Raw genomic sequence first — 14,853 nt, forward strand, 5'->3', positions numbered from 1 at the left:
AACCAAAGCCACAGCTCTCCACGAATCACAAGACAAAATTCCTAACACTGGATTTACAAATATCACACCCCAAAGCCTTGCAAAATCTATTGAGAAAAGAGGCAGCCGACCCAATATCAACCAGTCTGATAACCTGGGTAGTAATGCCAATACAAGTTCAAAATACCCAAACAGAGCAGAGATGCTTCGGCCGACCTGGTCTTCAGTGGAGCCCCCCAGTAAGTCTAATCAGCAATGGTCTGAAAGAACAGGCACCACCAATGAGAAACAGAAATCCCCACAAGCAACTGCCACAAATAGTTTGACTTTAGTTCCAACATATTACTCATCAGCAGCACACGTGTACCAGCCAGAACAGTATCAGCCCTCAGTTACAACGTGTTCCAGTGCCGAGGACGGCAGCCAAAACCAGGGCCCTCCTCCCAGATCCCAGGGTCAAGCTACGCTCACTTGCACACCTTCCCCTGCCTGTGTACAGCTCAACACCACTGGGACTCCACAGCCACTGATGTCTCCCTTCTTCCATACACCAAACCCCATGAACTACCAGACAATTCAAACCCACGTTGGAAAGATGACTTTCATTCAGGCCCCTGTCCTGATGCAGCCTCCCCCTCAAAACCAGCCAGTCCAACTGCTGAGGGGAGAAAAATTCTCACCCCCACAGCCAGCAGGGAATGGAGAAAACAAAATGCCCTCCCCAGACACACAACAACAGCAGTACCTGTGCAGCACACAGGGTTTCATGGCCCCGTTCAGCACAGAGTACAGGCAGGGCGGTGCAGGCTTAGCATACCCTGAGATAGCTGGAGGTCAGGTTTACGGACAGGGCCCCCGACACATGCTGATGGACCCGGAGACGGGGAGATGTTTCTACGTCGATGTTCCCCAACTTCCACCTCAGCGCAAGATGCTGTTTGATCCAGAGACCTGCCAGTACGTGGAAGTGCTGCTGCCACAGCAGACGGTGCCTACAGCAGTCCTGCCACCGGCGTGTGCCATGCCCTACCACTCACTGCAATTCCCAGCCATGTACCCTCCCAAGTGCTTCTCTGTTCAGGCTCATCCACAGGAGATGCCTCACACCTGGCTGTAAGACTGCTGCCTACCGGACTGCAACAGCAGAACACTTAACACTACGACAGGACTGTACACCGCACTGTCCAGGGGGTAAGGACTGAGGGTAGGCCGCACAAGGCTACCAAGAGATGGATCAGAGTGTCTTACATACTGTCAGGTTGAGTAAAACTTGGGTATCAATAATAGTAAGGAAAATCAGAGTCTCATCTCTGATTCACCTGAATCCGAAAATTCCTGACACAATACCCATAAAGATGATGACTACCGGGACTTCACGTTGTCAGATATTTGTGTGAGAGAACAGAGGGCTGCTAAGGTATGCAATGTTTCCCATAACTATAATGCATACAGTGCATACCTGTGGCTCTCTGAACCTTCCTTTTCCCTCCCTATTGAAACTGTGTCTTTCTGGGCAGATCTTTTACTGTAACTAAAATGGCATGTCATCTCATTTTCTAACATAAACAAACAGCTTTTTTTTGTGATGATGTTTGCCATGTCTAGTTGTGGTAATATAGATAAAACAACACTTTCTTAAAACACAGATTTTCTCTTGCCATTTTCAAAGGAGAAATTAGATTTTGAGTGGGTGCTATTTTATTTATTTTTTACACTGAGTGAATTATTTTGTAAGCTTTTGTTGTCTTTTACATCTCACCATTGTTTACTTGAGGAGAGTGGCCTGAACAAGCCAAGAGGGCAGCTGTCGTCAGATTACAAACTCTTCACCAGGGCAGACTGCAATGGCCACTATTGACAGAGGCCCTGGCAGACAAAGGTTCTGGGTGTAATGTGGATGGGAAATTCAATTCAACATATTTCATCATGTCACAGTGAAATCCATACTGAACAGCCATAAAGATTCCGATCCTGTACTTCCTTGATAGATCAATAGACCCTAGCCTCTTGGCCTGCCCCTTTCTTCTTCCAATCTGTGCAGTGTTGTTGTTCAGCTAATACAGTACAATTACCATGTCGACTTGACTTAGAAGCATGTGGGTTTTCTTTTTTACAGCACTTTTTGGTCAGATTGTAAATATGTTCATCGATGGCTCTCCTCTCACTAATCTGATTTAACATTTTATTGTCACACTTAATAATGTAAACCAACATTTAACATAGTCAAAAATAGGAATGTTTTAATATATTACACTTTCATTTTATATCATAAATGTTTTGCTTTACCTCAGATTGAGTTCCGATCGTTAGAAGAGAGACACGATCATTACTTGTTCATTTTGTACACAAGAAAGACTTAATAAAATACAAAAAACACTGCTAATGTTGTCTCTGCTTCTTCAGATACAGTCTGTATACAAGCATAAGGTCAGTATGTGTCTGAATATATGGCTCTTTGTTCTTCAGCGTAGACCAATAATAGATGCTATAAAAACGTGGTGGTGAGTAAGAAAACGGCGATGGTAGACCAAACCTCCAAGATAAATGGTGAGTTATGTGCTCTAGTAAATAATATTCCAGTCACAACAATGCAACATTGTGCATTTGTAAGTGTCCAAAACAATAAATAGCTGTGAAAATCGCACCTCAGTATAAAAATAATCTAAAAAATGAATCATTGAACTTTTACTATACTTTGGTGCAGGCCAAGGTAATTGTTGTGTCCATGCGTACACTCTCAGTCCTCTCTCTTAATTCATCCTCGTTGTTTTCCTGCATGCTGTCCTTCCGTTTGCGCTGCCTGAAGCCTTGGAAGCTGGGGCAGATGGGGAGATAGCGCAGGCAGCTGATCTTCCTAACGCAGCTCATTCCAATGGGGAAGTCATAAGTAGCATGTATGTTTGCTGAGCTTCCCTCACTGCCCTCATCACCCTTCCAGTCCAACAGCCCTCTCTCCTTCCTTGTGCCTGTTTAGATCACACACACACACACACACACACACACACACACACACACACACACACACACACACACACACACACACACACACACACACACACACACACACACACACACACACACACACACACACACACACACAATGACACATCTCATCGACGGGGCTGTAGTGGAGCAGGTTGAGAGCTTCAAGTTCCTTGGCGTCCACATCACCAACAAACTAACATGGTCCAAGCACACCAATCATGGTGTGACAGTCATGAAGAGGGCACGACAAAACCTATTCCCCATCAGGAGACTGAAAAGATTTGGCATGGGTCCTCAGATCCTCAAAAGGTTTTACAGCTGCACCATTGAGAGCATCCTGACGGGTTGCATCACTGCCTGGTATGGCAATTGCTCGGCCTCCGACCGCAAGGCACTACAGAGGGTAGAGCGTGCAGCCCAGTACATCACCGGGGCCAAGCTTCCTGCCATCCAGGACCTCTATACCAGGCGGTGTCAGGGGAAGGCCCTAAAAATTGTCAAAGACTCCAGCCACCCTTGTCATAGACTGTTCTCTCTGCTACCGCACGGCACGCGGAACCATAGCGCCAAGTTTAGGTCCAAGAGGCTTCTAAACAGCTTCTACCCTCAAGCCATAAGACTCCTGAACAGCTAATCAAATGGCTACCCATACTATTTGCATTGCCTCCCCCCCTTTTCTACACTGCTGCTACTCTGTTATTATCTATGCATAATCACTTTAATAACTCTACCTACATGTACATATTACCTCAATTACCTCGACTAACCGGTGCCCCCACACATTGACTCTGTACCGGTACCCCCTGTATATAGCCTCGCTATTGTTATTTTACTGCTGCTCTTTAATTATTTGTTATTCTTATCTCTTACTTTTTTTGGGGGGGTGGTATTTTCTTTAGACTGCATTGTTGGTTAATTAAGGGCTTGTAAGTAAGCATTTCACTGTAAGGTCTACACCTGTTATATTCGGTGCATGTGACAAATGTAATTTGATTTGATAAACAAACATTGGTAGTTACAGGCAACAGTTTGAAGGACTGATGTGTCCCATAGTGATATCGTGGTGACACATACTGTAAACATACACAAAGCAACGGATCCCTTCGATCCGTGTGTGATGAGGTGACTAGGAGGTGCTGTGCGTTTGACATCTGTTAACGAGATGAGGTTGCACTCTTATACAGCATGCATACCTGGGATGGTGTTATCCAGAGCAAACGCCAGGAAGCCACCAACAAACATCTCAGTGGTTAGGAGCACTGTGAGGATTTGATCCACCTCTGCAACTCCTGAGGGCAATGAAACATTTACCACCAAATGAATTATCCTAATCATTATTCATAGCATCAACATAATATCCGGCAGCAAAACCGTACTAAACCTGCATACCAGTCTAACTGTACACATCCTCTGAACTTTCAAAAGCCACTGCTACACTTCCTCAGCAGAAGATGATGCCTTTTCTTATCAATACAACCCTTTTAAATGTGCAGCCCACCTGTTTTGATGCAGCCAGGGTGCAGGTCTAGGTAACTGGGCAGCATGAGACCGAAGAACATGGAGAAACCGAGGACAAAGAGATTCCTAGAGGAGTTGAGGTCTACGCTCTGCAGGTTGGACAAGCCCACAGCCGTGATCATACCTGCAGGGCATAGACAACACAAACAACAGAGGGGTGGAAAAGGTTATTATTGCCATATTTTTAAACGGTTATCCGTGTTTTTAGCTACAAACATATGATCCCCCCCTTCTGAAATAGTGAGTTTTCTGTGAACATACTACCCTCTGGTGGCTGAGACTGAGATGATGCTGTGTGTGGAATCTGTATTAGGAAGTCACAGAACACAGCGGGAGAATCTCAATTGCATACTCCTTGCGTCCTCTCTCCTCGCATCCTTCTCAAAAACCCATTGGATAAGAAACCCAGAGGTCACTCCCCTCTCCCCTCACGTTCTTTCTCAGAGGGGAGAGGGGAGTGTACGCGAGGAGTATACAATTGAGATTCTCCCAATGACTCACCGAACAAGGTGCAGAACATGCCACCTAGAATGGGGTCAGGCAGAGAAGAGAAGAGGGCAGTGAATTTCCCCACTGTTCCTAACAGGAACATTATGGCTGCACCGTATTGCACCACTCTCCTGCTGCCCACCTGTGTTTAGGGACATAGTACAACATGACTCAATGTGAACTGTGCAACCTCTATTATCAGTTGCAGTTCATTGATTATTAATCCACACCAGAGTAACATACCAGTATATGTAAAGCTGAGTAGACCCTTAGTCAATAATTATGTGGAAATAATAACAATTGATTTCCATTGCGTCAAAAGGGCTTGCACTAAAGACCATGTTAATAAGCGTTTATCCATTTCAAACAGATATTATTGCTGATTCCAACTCGAACAAGACATAAATACAACATCTGAGATCCCATATGTACACTCATGTGTTTTAAGTAAAAAATAAATAAAAACTGGCGAGGGGCTGAGGGGCTAAGCTTCCTAACCTTAGTGATTCCCAGAACTCCAATGTTGGGACTGGAGGAGGTGGAGCCATTTCCTGTACCCAGCAGTCCTGCTATAATGCAGCACACCCCCTCTGTGAAAATACCCCTAGTATGGGAAAGACAAGACACGAAGGATAATGAATGATGCAGACACATACATACAGACGTCAACACAGAGAATGAAGTACTGATGCTTGACCATAGAGGACTATCTCGAACATAGGTTCATGTCAGAACCTTAGGATCTGAACCTTAGGTCCGGGTTAGAAATCTAAGCTCTGGCGTAGGAGACGGATGCTCACCTGTTGATGGCATGGACAGGTGGCGGAGGTGCCCCTGAGAGGCGAGCACAGGCGTAATAGTCCCCGATAGACTCTATAATGCCAGCTAGCGTGGCACTGAACATGCCCAGCACTCCGGCGATGGTCACCGTGGGCAACCCCCACTGACCTTTCAGGGACACACAGACACCACAAGTCGGAATCATTCCCCTATGCAGCAAGACAAGAGGCGATGCCAATGGATGACAACTTAGATCATTTAAACCATTCAAAATGTTATATAAGGTCCTTCTAAAGGTGAACATAAATGGCCAGTGTCATCCACTTTCTTAACTTGACCCTTGCTCTAGCTCAGGTGTCCAATCTGGCCCAGTGTGAGAGACGACGGCTGTAAGGCGGGCCTCTTACAGGGGTAGGGGAAGCGGAACCAGGGGGAGAGGGTCATGATGTCACCACGCGCATCGGTGCGTGCCTTCTGTCCGTACTTGCTGGGGTCACTGGGCAGCACGTCGGTCAGGGTCAGGATGTAACACAGCAGCCACACCAACATGATGGCCATGATAATCTTAATACAGCACCACACAGAGAAGGGGAACAGCATGACATATCATAGAACCTAATCATAGAGCTTATTATGTAGGCCTATTCTGTGCCTATTCTTACAGCCCTTTTCACCAGGAAACTAATACTTTGCATTAACGTAATGGTGAAATTACCCCTGTGGTCTGTGCCTATCTATCACAGTGAGTCATTTATATAGCCTGGCCTTGACAATGTCCCCATGACCTGGCTGGCAGCACTGATTAAGGCAGTAACACAGAGGAAAATGCAATAAAGTCTGCCTAAGATGAGACTTTATTATACCTCTCAAGATTAGAGTGGCATGGTAAGTGCTGTGAATGAATAGCTTTGTGTATTTGATGAATATTAGTTCCATGCCCCACATGAGAACATTCGATTAGCATGGATCGGAGGACTTTTCAACATCCCTGTGAGACTATTACGTGGCTTTTTGGTTATTACCGGGAACATCTTGAAGATCTGGAACCTGGTGACGCCGAAGCCTTTCTTCCTGTTGTAGGTGAGGAAAGGGAAGGACCAGTTCCTCAGGTACTGAGCAAATAGCACGATGAGGAAGATGCACCTGGGGAGACGCAGAGGATCAGTTAGGCAGTGATATAGCCACAACATAACCGAATCAAAGACATCAAACAGGGGAAAAGCAATGAACCCTTTACACTCGTGGGAATTGCCTATATGGATAGGGCTAAATTGAAATGTTTCTTACAGAAGAAATATGAAAATCAAATGCATAACCCCGGTAGCAATTGAAAGGGAACACTTTGGAGATAATGGGAAAAGTATTAGAGCAAAGGTGAGGGCACAACAGTTCACCTGACACAAGCACAGTCGTTTGGAACACCACCATCCCTCCCCGCCATCACACAATTACTGTTGTTGTTTACGCAATCCCAAAAAAACGGTCCATTATAAATGGCAATCTGGGTCAGGTGGACATGGTTTGAAAGCTTGTTCTATTGCCAACATGACTCGCTAAGTTATAAAATATGATCTTACAGTGTTAGGCTTTCACAGGGCAATTCAGAAAAAACGGTCGTCATTTTGATGTGCATAGAAAGGAGGCACGAGTGCATTCGGGTGTGTGTGCTGCGGCAAGTTTTCTTCACAATGAACAAACATAGGCTCATTCTGTTCAGAACAACCCAGGGTATGACGCCATGTCATCTTGGAACTGTACATCAAGCACAGTGATCATACACACGTTGACACTGTACTATATATGACATGAGTTTTATGATTTGGAAATGTGAAGTGCACATTTGGACCCCGCAGGTGTTAGGCTTGCTTTTATAACATCAAAGCGGTATTTATTATAATCCTCAACGTCTCATCTTTCAAAATACATAGAGTCATCTTAATGTACAGCAGTTCCCTCACTTAGACAACAAAACATTTGCAAAAGTTGCCCAACCAGCAGGAGGGATGAGGGAACTTCTTGTCGCACAAGGTGTTCAAATTCAGAGCGTCTGTCAGTCAAAACCCCCACACAGCTGTGAAACGCAGAGCCAGAGCTCTGACATCATGTATAGCATGTTACTGTACAGCCACTGCGTTCCAATTCAGGCGTTTATCAGTGCCCAAATCTGCCATTTTCAACCCGTATACGGATACGAGTGTAAAGGGCTACGTTAATAGTATGCGATAAGATTCAATAGCTTCAATGACCTTGGATTGAAGACAGTAAAGAGTCTCAAGCTCTAGTCAAAGTAATCCATTTCTACTATAGAAGCGAGGAACAGAAGTAAGAAAAACATGCCCTCGGCCTAGAGAGTAATCAAACTCAGAAAACATTGTTGGATCTCAAGTGTAAGCATGAGTGGAGAGGATCAGATGGAAAGAGCAGAGTCCACAGAGAGGATGCATTACAGGGAAGGGGTGGATTCAATAGACAAAGGATGGATTGTGCTCTTACAGTGCTGAGAGGCCCCAGTGAGAGCCGGCTCTGTCCCCAGCTGTCTGGAAGACAGACAGGCCGATGAGGGACACGGTGGGGGTGACGGTCAGGGGCCCGATGTAGTCCAACAGGAGACCAGGGAGACCCACCAGCCCGATGACCACCTCCACTGCACTGGACGCTATGATGGCACCCTGGATCTACAGGGGAGAGAAACCGACTGTTAATATCATTAGATATGTCAAATCAAATCAAACGTTATTTGTCACTTGCTTCATAAACAACAAGTGTAGACTGACAGTGAAATGCTAACTTACGGGTCGTTTTTCAATTACGCAGAGTTAAGATAAAAAATAAAATTTAAAAAAAGAAATAGTGACACAAGGAATAAATACACAGTGATTTCGGAAAGTATTCAGACCCCTTGACCTTTTCCACATTTTGTTACGTTACAGCCTTATTCTAAAATGGATCAAATAGTTTTTTCCCCCTCATCAATCTACACACAATACCTCATAACAACAAAGCAAGCAGCTTTTTTGAAATGTTTGCAACAAAAACAGCAATTACAGCCTGGAGTCTTCTTGGGTATAACACTACAAGCTTGGCACACGTGTATTTGGGGAGTTTCTCCCATTCTTCTCTGCAGATCCTCTCAAGCTCTGTCAGGTTGGATGGGGAGTATTGCTACACAGCTATTTTCAGGTCTCTCCAGAGATGTTCGATCGGGTTCATTCATGTCCGGGCTCTGGCTGGGCCACTCAAGGACATTCAGAGACTTGCCCCGAAACCACTTCTGCATTGTCTTGGCTGTGTGCTTAGGGTTATTATCCTGTTTGAAGGTAAATCTTTGCCCCAGTCTGATATCCTGAGCGCTCTAGAGCAGGTTTTCATCAAGGATCTCTCTGTACTTTGATTGGTGGAGTGCTGCAGAGATGGTTGTCCTTCTGGAAGGTTCTCCCATTTCCACAGAAGAACTCCGGAGCTCTGTCAGAATGACCATCGGGTTCTTGGTCACCTCCCTGACCAAGGCCCTTCTCCCCCGATTGCTCAGTTTGGCCGGGCAGTCAGCTCTAGGAAGAGTCTTGGTGGTTCCAAACTTCTTCCATTTAAGAACGATGGCCAGTGTGTTCTTGGGGACCTTCAATGCCGTAGACATTTCTTGGTACCCTTCCCCAGATCTGTGCTTCGACACAATCCTGCCTCATGGCTTTGTTTTTGCTCTGACATGCAATTTCAACTGTGGGACCTTATATAGATAGTTGTGTGCCTTTCCACATCATGAATTTACCACAGGTGGACTCCAATCAAGTTGTAGAAACATCTCAAGGATGATCAATAGAAACAGGATGCAACAGGAGCTCAATTTCGAATCTCATAGCAAAGGGTCTGAATACTTATAAGGTATTTCTGTTTTTAATTTTTTATAAATTTGCAAAGATTTCTAAAAACCTGTTATTGCCTGGTCATTATGGGGTATTGTGTGTAGATTGATGAGGAAAATTTTAAATTTGATCAATTTTAAAACAAGGCTGTAACATAACAAAATGTGGAAAAAGTCAAGGGAACTGAATACTTTCCGAATGCACTGTAGATACTGGGAGTACCAGGACCGAGTTGATGTGCAGGAGTATGAGGTAATTGAGGTAGCTATGTACAGGTAGGGGTAAAGTGACTAGGCAACAGAATAAATAATAGTAGCAGCAGCCTATGTGGAGGACCACCATGTGACCTGACCAGAAAAATCTATTGATCCTAGTTATGTCTACATGATGTCTCAGATAATGTCAATTAAAGTGAGAGATGCTACAGTTCAGAAGGATGGACCACAAGATGGAGGACCACTGACAAGAAGCAGGAAGTACCTCTCTCATCCTTGGGTGCCAGATGTGGGAGGTGTTCAGAGGAAGACTCCAGTCCCCATAAATCTCCTCTGTGGAAAGACAGACAGAAACAACAGCCCATTAGTGAGGTTCTGTCTGTGACTGGGCCCTATTCTTTTCACACAGGTTGAGATTGAGGGACGCACCTTCAGAGGGACATTTCCATCTATCCAGCCCTAGGATAGCTTGAGCAGGGATGAGGAAAGCAAAAGCACTGGCCTGGAAAAGAGGTAACCTACAAATCGAAGATGAAACACAGGTGCTTGATAAGCATTAGCAGACATACACATGTACACACACGCACACAAACCAAGCACACACACACACGCACGCACGCACGCATGCATGCACACACGCATGCACACACACACACACACACACACACACACACACACACACACACACACACACACACACACACACACACACACACACACACACACACACACACACACACACACACACACACACACACACACACACACACACACACACACACACACACACACACACACACACACACACACACACACACCTGACTCCAAAGGTGGTTTGTATAAGTGTGGTGATTCCCACGCAGGTGAAGATGGTTCCCACCAGCTGACTGACAGTGTTCTGGTCCTTTCCCACGCACATGGCCTCCGCTAACAGGAAGGGCACAGCGATGGTCCCGCTAAAACACGTCAGGTAGTGCTGTGATCAAAGACGCCGTGTTAATCCCCGTGGAGCGAGAAAGAGAGGGGGGGGGGGGGCAGAGATATATGGGAAACGAGAGCACACAACAGAGCAAGAGAAAGGTGGAGTCTACTGATGAAACCATCCATGAAAACGAGGTGTGTGTGAAAGAGTCTGTGTGTATTTGTGCACCTGGAGGCCCAGTAGAATGCAGAGGTACCACGGCGGGACATCCTCTATGGTGTAGATCATGTCAAAGCCTGGCTGCTGCTTCTGCTGCTGCTGCTCGGCAGCCAGTTTCCCCCCCTCAGCACTCTGCTCCTGTTCCTCTGTCTGACTCTGGACGACATCACTCTGAGAGGGAGGACCAGAGACATTCACACATAAGGATTTTGGATTGGGTTGGCAACTTGGCTCCACAAATCTTGAAAGCAGAGACACGTGTTCAACCACTGGGACTAATCGATGACAAAGGCTCTCATACACCCTGGAAGTAAAACACAATTCCAGTGTTTCCACGTTTGTTTGTTTGTATCCACCAGGTATTCTGTCTGCCCCATGTCAGTAGCCACAAATGCCCCGAAAAGGCATTGTTTCAGCTAGAACCATCCTCCACCAGTTCAGTTCAGTTCAGTCAGTCAGACATCATGGCGGTAAGGACCCTAGTCTGAGCAGAGTAAACCGTTTTCCCCACAGGGTCATTTCACCAAAAAGTCAACAGAAACACTGTGGGAATGAAGTAATATTTCAACTTAACAGGCTCAATTTTACACTTGACAGAAAGAAAAACATAGCACATCACATATGAACATCCCATAATCATGATCTTGTCAGGCCAGATAATGTACACTTACAGACATTAACAACTAAACTCATCGACGTATTGAAACGGTAGTAAATGAAGAGTTTACCTTGTGGTCTGGTTGTGTCTCTGCGTGCTGCATCTGCGACCTCTGGGCTGTCAGGTCCTTGTGATGGATTGTTGGCTTTTGGGTAAGGCTGCTTTTCTCTGTGCTCTCTCAACTCAACACTCGACCTCAGCCCTATACAGGAGTAGAACAGCACATTTTATGGGGGCTGAGGGGACCAGATTAGCCAGGTTAATAATCTGCCTCAGAGGCGGACTTTACCCACTGGTGCTGAACAAGAGGCTGAGACTGTAAACCTGAAGGTAAAGGACCCAGGGTTCAAGAAGACACTGGAATGAGAGATAGTGGGCTAGAATCAGAATAGCTATCAGAAAGAACTACATCGGTTAGAGGGTTACATTTGTAGTTCTAGATTTGTGACCGATTGTGCATTGAATTTTATCGGGAGAGGTTGTAAAAGCATCTAGGCCAGCCATACTCAATAGGCGGACAGTAGTGGATCTGGACCCAGAACAGTAAATCAAGTAAATAAATGAATATATGTTATAGAAAAAATCTGGCTTTTAACAAACATGCTGTTGAGAATTGTAATAGTGGAATTGGCAAGGTGCAATTTGGAAATTTGGTAGTGCATGGACAGTTTTCCTCTAGTAATTTCATTCACTGACAGACCTGTTAGAAATGTCCAGTTGATCAACTAGCCCATGTTAGCTAGGTAGGTAAATAACCAGCTATCTAAATCTTGTAGTTATCATGGCCAGATTACATGCCCTGGGCCCTTTACCTGTTTTTTTTTTTTTTACAGTCTATGGCCTCGACACCCAGGGAGACCCCGTTGATTTTGAGTGCTTCAGGTATCATGAACACACAAAAGACAGGGCAAAATGTGTTGAATTGCAGAACATTTTCTTTAAAATAGCAAAATGTTCTCTCCACCAACAAAAGTTTGGGGTTACGGCGATAAATTGCAATATCCATTAGGACCTTTGCAAGTGTTGGAGCAAGTCCCTAGCTATCTGTAAATAATAATAATAAAAAAAGAAGAAAATGATGCCGTCTGGTTTGCTTAATATAAAACATTTGAAATGCTTTATACTTTTACTTTTGATACGTAAGTATATTTTTGACATTACATTTATACTTTTATACTTTGGTATATTTAAACCAAATGCTTTATAACTTTTACTCAAGGGGTATTTTAGCGGGTGACTTTCACTTTTACTTCAGAAATGTTCTTTTAATGTATCTTTACTTTTACTGAAGTATGACAATTGGGTACTTCTCCCACCACTGAACATGAGATCTTATAAGGAAGACAGTGATGTATCAATTCCAGTATGTGAGTGAAGAGGGGGGGGTTAAAAAAAAAGACTTTCTGAAAAATAAATGGACTTTTATTTATTAATACACAAACTTTCATGACTCATACCAACCACAAGAGGTCGACACACCAAGCCATGACTCCATATTCAATTAAGTGTCATGACCTCCATATTGGCAAGCTCTGCTGCAGACTTCCCCCATTGACTTCCTCCAGACAGTCCTTCCTGTTTCAAGCGACTCCAGTGTGTCCATACACTTGTATGAGCAACATGTGCATCTTTTTGTGAATGTGTATGTGATGTACAAGGCCGGGTGTGTCTTCTTGAGTAATATCTTGATGAGCTTTCTCTCAGGGTTGTACAGCCGTAGCAAAAAGTTTTGAGAATGACACAAATATTAATTTCCACAAAGTTTGCTGCTTCAGTGTCTTTAGATATTTGTCAGATGTTACTATGGAATACTGAAGTATAATTACAAGCTTTTCATAAGTGTCAAAGGCTTTTATTGACAATTACATGAAGTTGATGCAGAGTCAATTTTATTTTTTATTTTATTTCACCTTTATTTAACCAGGTAGGCAAGTTGAGAACAAGTTGTTCTGTGACCTGGCCAAGATAAAGCAAAGCAGTTCGACACATATAACAACACAGAGTTACACATGGAGTAAAACAAACATACAGTCAATAATACAGTAGAAAAATAAGTCTATATACAATGTGAGTAAATGAGGTGAGATAAGGGAGGTATAGGCAATAAATAGGCCATGGTGGCAAAGTAAATACAATATAGCAATTAAAACACTGGAATGGTAGATTTGACAGTAGATGAGTGTGCAAAGTAGAAATACTGGGGTGCAAAGGAGCAAAATAAATAAATAAATACAGTAGGGGAAGAGGTAGTTGTTTGGGCTATTTATAGATGGGCTATGTACAGGTGCAGTGATCTGTGAGCTGCTCTGACAGCTGGTGCTTAAAGCTTGTGAGGGAGATAAGTGTTTCCAGTTTCAGAGATTGTTGTAGTTCGTTCCAGTCATTGGCAGCAGAGAACTGGGAGGAGAGGTGGCCAAAGGAGGAATTGGCTTTGGGGGATGACAAGTGAGATATACCTGCAAGAACGCGTGCTACGGGTGGGTGCAGCTATGGTGACCAGCGAGCAGAGATAAGGCGGGAATTTACCTAGCAGGGTCTTGTAGATGACCTGGGTCCAGTGTGTTTGGCGACGAGTATGAAGCGAGGGCCAGCCAACGAAAGCGTACAGGTCGCAGTGGTGGGTAGTATATGGGGCTTTGGTGACAAAACGGATGGCACTGATAGACTGCATCCAATTTGTTGAGTAGGGTGTTGGAGGATATTTTGTAAATGACATCGCCAAAGTCGAGGATCGGTAGGATGGTCAGTTTTACGAGGGTATGTTTGGCAGCATGAGTGAAGGATGCTTTGTTGCGAAATAGGAAGCCTATTCTAGATTTAACTTGGATTGGAGATGTTTTATGTGAGTCTGGAAGGAGAGTTTACAATCTAACCAGACACCTAGGTATTTGTAGTTGTCCACATATTCTAAGTCAGAGTAGTGATGCTGGACAGGCGGGCAGGTGCAGGCAGCGATCGGTTGAAGAGCATGCATTTAGTTTTACTTGTATTTAAGAGCAGTTGGAGGCCACGGAAGGAGAGTTGTATGGCATTGAAGCTCATCTGGAGGGTTGTTAACACAGTGTCCAAAGAAGGGCCAGAAGTATACAGAATGGTGTCGTCTGCGCAGAGGTGGATCAGAGACTCACCAGCAGCAAGAGCGACATCATTGATATATACAGAGAAGAGAGTCGGACCAAGAATTGAACCCTGTGGCCATATTTGCAGTGTTGATCCTTTTTTTTCAAG

At 44.5% G+C, this 14,853-nt stretch overlaps 2 protein-coding genes across 2 annotated transcripts in view; both read right to left on the reverse strand.

Annotated features, from left to right (window-relative positions):
- Positions 1–4,247, reverse strand: part of LOC129821875 (cyclin-J-like) — a 46,902-nt gene extending 42,655 nt beyond the window's left edge. The window contains exon 1 of the mRNA XM_055879602.1: positions 4,158–4,247. The gene's annotated coding sequence lies outside the window, so the exon portion shown is untranslated. The remainder of the gene's footprint in view (positions 1–4,157) is intronic.
- On the reverse strand, positions 2,148–11,845 carry LOC129821871 (solute carrier family 23 member 1-like). Its single transcript, XM_055879583.1, has 14 exons — positions 11,696–11,845; positions 10,977–11,138; positions 10,645–10,802; positions 10,256–10,344; positions 10,092–10,159; positions 8,245–8,426; positions 6,774–6,894; positions 6,159–6,315; positions 5,772–5,919; positions 5,470–5,575; positions 4,984–5,113; positions 4,463–4,606; positions 4,158–4,253; positions 2,148–2,945 (listed from the first exon to the last, which is right to left on the reverse strand). Exons 1-14 carry the CDS (start codon positions 11,726–11,728, stop codon positions 2,668–2,670), a joined length of 1,872 nt encoding a protein of 623 aa, XP_055735558.1. The 5' UTR covers positions 11,729–11,845; the 3' UTR covers positions 2,148–2,667.
- Positions 11,846–14,853: the final 3,008 nt, after the last annotated feature.

This window comes from Salvelinus fontinalis, chromosome 2 (assembly GCF_029448725.1).
Source record: "Salvelinus fontinalis isolate EN_2023a chromosome 2, ASM2944872v1, whole genome shotgun sequence".
NCBI classification, from domain to species: domain Eukaryota; kingdom Metazoa; phylum Chordata; class Actinopteri; order Salmoniformes; family Salmonidae; genus Salvelinus; species Salvelinus fontinalis.